The sequence below is a fragment of the Chrysochloris asiatica genome, unplaced genomic scaffold, assembly GCF_000296735.1.
Source record: "Chrysochloris asiatica unplaced genomic scaffold, ChrAsi1.0 scaffold00127, whole genome shotgun sequence".
Lineage (NCBI taxonomy): Eukaryota > Metazoa > Chordata > Mammalia > Afrosoricida > Chrysochloridae > Chrysochloris > Chrysochloris asiatica.
This window is the reverse complement of record NW_006408645.1, coordinates 4,648,024-4,653,649: the sequence shown is the minus strand read 5'-3', so window position 1 is coordinate 4,653,649 and position 5,626 is coordinate 4,648,024. Positions and strand designations below refer to the sequence as shown.

Here is a 5,626-nt window from a genome sequence, read left to right as displayed (position 1 = left end):
GTAGTTAGACAATATACCTCCACTGAATGTGAGTTCTTCCTTTCTGGAACCTTTTGAACTTGCTATGTCAAGTTTCTGCAAATTGGCTCAAATCTACCATTTAAGTAGTTGATCATTTCAGAATAATATAACAATCAAAACAATAGCTAAAAATTTTGGCATGTATCTTCAGAACACCTTAGAAACAGATTTCTAATTCAACTCACATCAGTACTGAACTCAAAAAAAATTTACATCATAAGAGCAAAGGACAATGACTATTAAACTAAATTTATATGAGAAGTGGTGTTCTCATGTTTCAGTCCCATGCTGTCGATTGAGAAAAAAAATAAAAGGCAACTGTCAGAAGACTGAATCCTGATCAGTCTTGTGATAAACTTGGTGCTTTTTCACAATCCAAATGAGTAACCCTGAAAATCCAAACCCATTTTTTGCTTTTAGAATTGATTTCCTAGCGTTTTTCATTATTGTACTACAAAAGTTTATGGATTAGACTCATTTCTTCCTCTTAGAAGATCATCCCAATGGGGCTCCATTTCAGTTGTGGCAATCCGAAACAGGGCTCGGAGATGCTCATCTGTCAATGGCTGGCTCAAAGTATGCTGATTTTGAGTCAAATATGAAAAGGCCTTTTCACAGATTTGGTTACTATCAAACAAGGATGCCACTTTACAGGCAACCCCTTTGATAATTGGGTAAGTCTCAGCAGACAATCCAGCATAGAACTGTCTCAAGTTTTTGATCGTGTATTCATTCCAAAGATCGGTATTTGACTGTAGTTTTGTTAGCTCCATCCTTACTGAGATGGGTGCATGTTCAGGTTTAAAGTTAAATGGATTTGAGAAAAGTTCTAAGTCCTTTTTAATGAATCTGAGGTCCTTGAAATGTCTCTCAAATTCCTTTTGTAAGCGACAGATCACTACTTGGTATCTGTCAGGTTCAAATATTTTCTGATCATCTTTAAGGTGCTGTTTAAGCTCATCAACAACTTCTCTGAAGGCAGCAAAGTGTGTCAGATTTTTTTCCTCAATGTGTCTCTGAAGTAAATTCAGCTTAACTTCAAAATTACAAATATGGTCAAAAGCAGCAGCAGCAAAGACTTTACTAACTCGCAACTCTTCGCTGAGTTGGCGAAGGTGGTCCATAACATCCACTAAAAAGCCAAAGTCACAAAGCCACTGCTTGTCTGTGAAGTGGACTGTGGTGGCCCCTATTGAAACCAAGAATGCCTCTATCTCTTTTCTTAGGCAGAAGATTAGTTTTAACGTTTTCCCTCTTCGAAGCCAATTGTTCAGACATCGTCCATTAACCCTTTCACCATGCTCTGACTCAGACTGCATCAGTAAAGTCTGAAACTCGGGTCGCCTAACGCCTCTGGTCTTAATCAAGACTATCCATTCGGATATAGTATTTATAATCTGATTAACATCTACATCGTAGGAGCTCAGTAGTTCCAAGTGAAGAAATCCTGAATAATGAATAACATTCCAACAGTTGGGGCTTACAGCCTTTTCTCTCATGTAGGAGACCAATCCTGAGTTCTCACCAATCATCCTCAAAGTGTGGGTCGTGGTCAGTCCAACCATTCGCTGCAAGCTAAGCCCAGCTGTCTGCAGGGCCTCTAGGATTGCAGTCATCAGGGCACCCACACTGAAGTGATGAGTCAGGTTGACGATGGTCAGAAGCTCCTCCTGCACCTCCAAGTCGTGGCCCACGCCGCGGAGAAAGACCAGGAGGTAGTTCTCATAGGCCACAAAAGCTTGGTCGTCCAAAGCAAGGGAATAGGCTTTAAAGTCCCTGGCTCGGTTAAAAAGCTGATTGCATAGATTCCTGTCAATGTTCAGGATCCTCTGCCCAGTGATTTCTGGAGATAAATCAATACCCTCCAGGACGCCTACGTGGTCTGGCAGCACCTCTCTCAATATCACTTCCAGGCACTGGTACACAAAGTCCCCCTCTCCCCAGCTGCGACCCTTCAAGGCCAAAAGGCGGGCGAGCCCGAGGCCTGCACGAGCAGCTCTCTCTTCCGGAGTGAGCTGAGAGACCACCTGGAGATCGCCCTGACGCAGACGCTCCACTAGGGCCGCGCGCTCGCCCTCCGCCACATACCGATCATAGTATTCGTGCTCGGCCTCGTAGTGCCGCCTGACGTCGCGTTCGCGGGTAGCTACGACAAGGCGGCGACAGACCAGGCACAAGGCCCCGTTGCCCTCGGGAGGCTCCACCACCAAGTAACGCTGGGTCCACTCAGGCCGGAAAACACGAGATTCGTCGACTTCCATCTTGTTCCTTTTGGGCGTCATCCACATATCGTTGGAGGCCATAGAACAGGGCCGACCTGAGGGCGGCAGCAAGGAGAGGGGGGGGGAGCAGAAGCAAGAGCCAAGCAACCCCTCTGCTCTGCGCCAGAGCCCCTCAGCTGAGTACACCCGCCTCCCGCTGTCGCACTTGCGTTTCTATTGGCTGGAGACCTCGTAGCGTCTGCGGCTTTCCAGAAGTAACCAATAGGAAGACTTGACCTTATTTCTAACGCGTAATTGGGTATCGGACGCTTTAGGGAGGGATGAAGGAACGCATGCACGAAAGAAACTTGACTAGCATTCGAGTTGTCCAATCGATGGCTTCCAGGCTGCGTTGCCGAGGTAGAGCAAAATGGCCTAAGCGGAAAAAAGTGAAATACGAGATACTAAAGTGATTGGTCGAACGTACTTCCGGTGAGCGACTCGAACGTGACCGGAGCGCCATTGGCGCCAAAATGTCGTTCGTGGTGGGGGTGATCCGCCGCCTAGACGAGACAGTAGTGAACCGCATCGCGGCAGGAGAGGTTATTCAGCGACCGGCCAACGCCATCAAGGAGATGATTGAGAACTGGTATGGAGAGAGTCGGGCTAGGCTCCCTTGTTGTTGTTATGTGCCGTGGAGTCTGTTCCTATTCATAGCGACCCCTGTACAGGATTTCCCGAGGCTGTAAATATTTACGGGAGCAGAAAGCCTCATCTTCTCCCGCAGAACAGCTGGTAGTTTCGAACTGCTCACCGTGATCCGTAACCGCTATGCTACCAGCGCTCCTACCAGAGCTCCTTAGAGGCTGAGAATTAACGGGCCCTTGGCAGAGGATTGCACGGACACGCCTCCCTGCCCTGGGCGGGGCCGTGTATCGGGCATGCCCACTGCAAAGTACCTGGGCGCGGGCCAAATCTGAGTTTTCCTCTCTCGGGTTGCTGTTTGTTAAGCGCTCGCGCTGAGAGGTCCTTTCTAGCGGTGTCTGATACGAGTAGCGCATACGTTTAAAGATGCATTTAGCTCGGAGAGTCCGTTTGAAAATATTTGTATGGAAGGTGCAAACAGGGAATGTACAAAAGTTTACCTTGGGTGGGAGAGAAATCTCCGTCTCTCAGAGAATAGCATGTTATCAGTTTCTTTATCATTTTAGAAATCATCAGTACACACCATAAGTACAGTTCATTTTCACTTTTATTCAGAATAAATCGTTTGGATTTTTAGGACAGGCTGATGGACTTTGGGTTTAGCTTGTGATTTTTATGTTGCCACAGTAGTAACCCCTGTTTTCCTGACCTCTTTGGTGCACACTCAGCTGTCTGATGTTACAGGGCATCTCGCAGATTCTGACACTAGTAATTCGCAAGCAGTATGGAGGGCAGAGCTTTAAAACACGTGGAAAGAAGCCTGGGTGGAAGTATAAGTTTCGAAATGGTGTCCAGTAATACTAGTGTATCTAAATGTTATCAGATCATTTGTCTTAAACTCATTGAATGTTAATAAAGAACATGCATTTTTAAGAATGCTCCAGGTAATAATGGCCAATACACAGGTTGATTTCTTGTGAAACGTAAACAAGTAGTTCAGAATAATGGAACTCAAAAGAGGTCTAGATGAGAGATGAGCAAGACAAAGGAAAAGAATTAAAAGTGGAGACAAAAGAAGGAGCAAAGAGACTGCGAACATTTTATCCTGTGGTTTATATTTATAAAGACTAGATTTGTTTCTACAGTGTTAAAATTGACAACTGTGCCAGAATTGTACACAACAAAACTAAACATACCGGCTCTGTAGCTTATAATTAATTTTATAAACAGATTTTGTATGGACTTAGGGTATCTATCTGGGTTGAGCACATCAAAAGGTTCATGGAAAAATAAAATGAAAAGATTATGGAATTTTTCCATAAGTTTTTTGAAGCCCCTTCAAAAAATAGTATTTGAGGTGGTTAATACAATGGCATAGGAGCTCTGGTAGCATAGTGGTTACGAATCGGGGCAAACTGCAACGTCAGCAGTTCGAAACTACCAGCTGTTCTGCTGGAGAAAGATGAGGCTTTCTGCTGCCGTAAATATTTACAGCCTCGGAAACCCTGTATAGGGTTGTTATGAGTAGGGATTCAAGGGCACATAACAACAACAGTATAATGGCAATTAGAGGCTCGAGAGAAGGGCCTTTTATATTTAAGGAATTTACTGTCTTGTTTCTGATAAACAGTTTTCTTTGTGGGGAGTTTACAACTTCTCTCTCTGAAATAGCCCCAGGATGTATTCACTTCTCTGACAGGTGCTCCATCCATGCCTATAAGTTATTCTTGAAAGGCAGAAAGATTTATGGATTCTTAAAGAATGACCTATATTGCAATTTTCCTTTTTATCTTATGTACATGCACTATCTAATACAACTATGCTTTATTAGAGAAAAGCATTTGAATTATGTTATTTATGACATATTAAGAACATGTTGTTGTTGTTGAGTACCGTGGAGTCGGTTCTGACTCATCATGACCACCCTGCACAGGGTTTCCGAGGCTGTAAATCTTTACAGGAGCAGAACGTCTCATCTTTCTCCTGCAGAACTGCTGGTAGTTTCGAACTGCTAACCTTGAGGTTGGCAGCCCGACTCATAACCACTACACTATAAGACTGAATAAAATTGAAGTAAGGTGGGAAAATTAGTTGAGAAGAGGGTAAGGAAAAGGTGTGTGCTGCAAAAATCCTGCTTCTAACTTCACTCTCCAGCTAGAGGAACAGAAATAATACTGAATGATTTCAGTGAAATAATGCTTGCTGTCTTCTGTGCCCTCCCTCTCTTACCTAAACTTATACGCTAAGCCTGTAAGATGAAGGAAAAACACATTGATCTGACAGTCTTGTGTTTAGCTGAGCTGTATTTTTGTCGCTTGACTCAATATCTTTTGGGTCATATTAAAATTTATGTGTTAGTATAGTTGCAGACTGATTTTTTCTCTTTGATTTGCCAGTTTAGATGCAAAGTCCACAAGTATCCAAGTGGTTGTTAAGGAGGGAGGCCTGAAGTTGATTCAGATCCAAGATAATGGCACTGGGATCAGGGTAAGTACAACCCTCGGAAGAGGAGGATGTCAGTGTGCTTCATGTGCTACATCAACTGAAGAAACAACCTTTTTCTGTTCTGGAAACTGGGATTTTGCAGACGATATATATGTTGTTGTTATGTGCCGCTGAATCGATTGTGACCCACAGCCACTCTGTATAGGGTTTCCAGGGAGCCTCTGGTGAGCTTGAACCACTGACCTTGCAGTTCAAATGACTTTGCAGTCTGATGCATTAACCCACAGCGCCAAACTAGGACTCTGATGTAATAT

At 44.0% G+C, this 5,626-nt stretch overlaps 2 protein-coding genes across 4 annotated transcripts in view; one reads left to right on the top strand and one right to left on the bottom strand.

Moving 5' to 3' along the window:
* Nucleotides 1-439: 439 nt before the first annotated feature.
* On the bottom strand, nt 440-2,401 carry EPM2AIP1 (EPM2A (laforin) interacting protein 1). Its single transcript, XM_006869167.1, has one exon. The coding sequence runs from the start codon at nt 2,322-2,324 to the stop codon at nt 483-485; it is 1,842 nt and encodes a 613-aa protein (XP_006869229.1). The 5' UTR covers nt 2,325-2,401; the 3' UTR covers nt 440-482.
* Nucleotides 2,402-2,713: 312 nt separating this feature from the next.
* Nucleotides 2,714-5,626, top strand: part of MLH1 (mutL homolog 1) — a 59,578-nt gene continuing 56,665 nt past the window's right edge. The window contains exons 1-2 of one of the 3 annotated variants that reach the window (XM_006869164.1): nt 2,714-2,871; nt 5,264-5,354. In XM_006869164.1, the coding sequence (XP_006869226.1) occupies nt 2,756-2,871; nt 5,264-5,354 (207 nt within the window). In that variant the 5' untranslated portion in view covers nt 2,714-2,755. The remainder of the gene's footprint in view (nt 2,872-5,263; nt 5,355-5,626) is intronic. The other 2 variants (XM_006869165.1, XM_006869166.1) reach the window with 2 other exon arrangements.

Coding starts and splice junctions, on each gene's coding strand:
- EPM2AIP1 (XM_006869167.1), bottom strand. CDS start 2,324: ATGGCCTCCAACGATATGTGGATGACGCCCAAAAGGAACAAGATGGAA.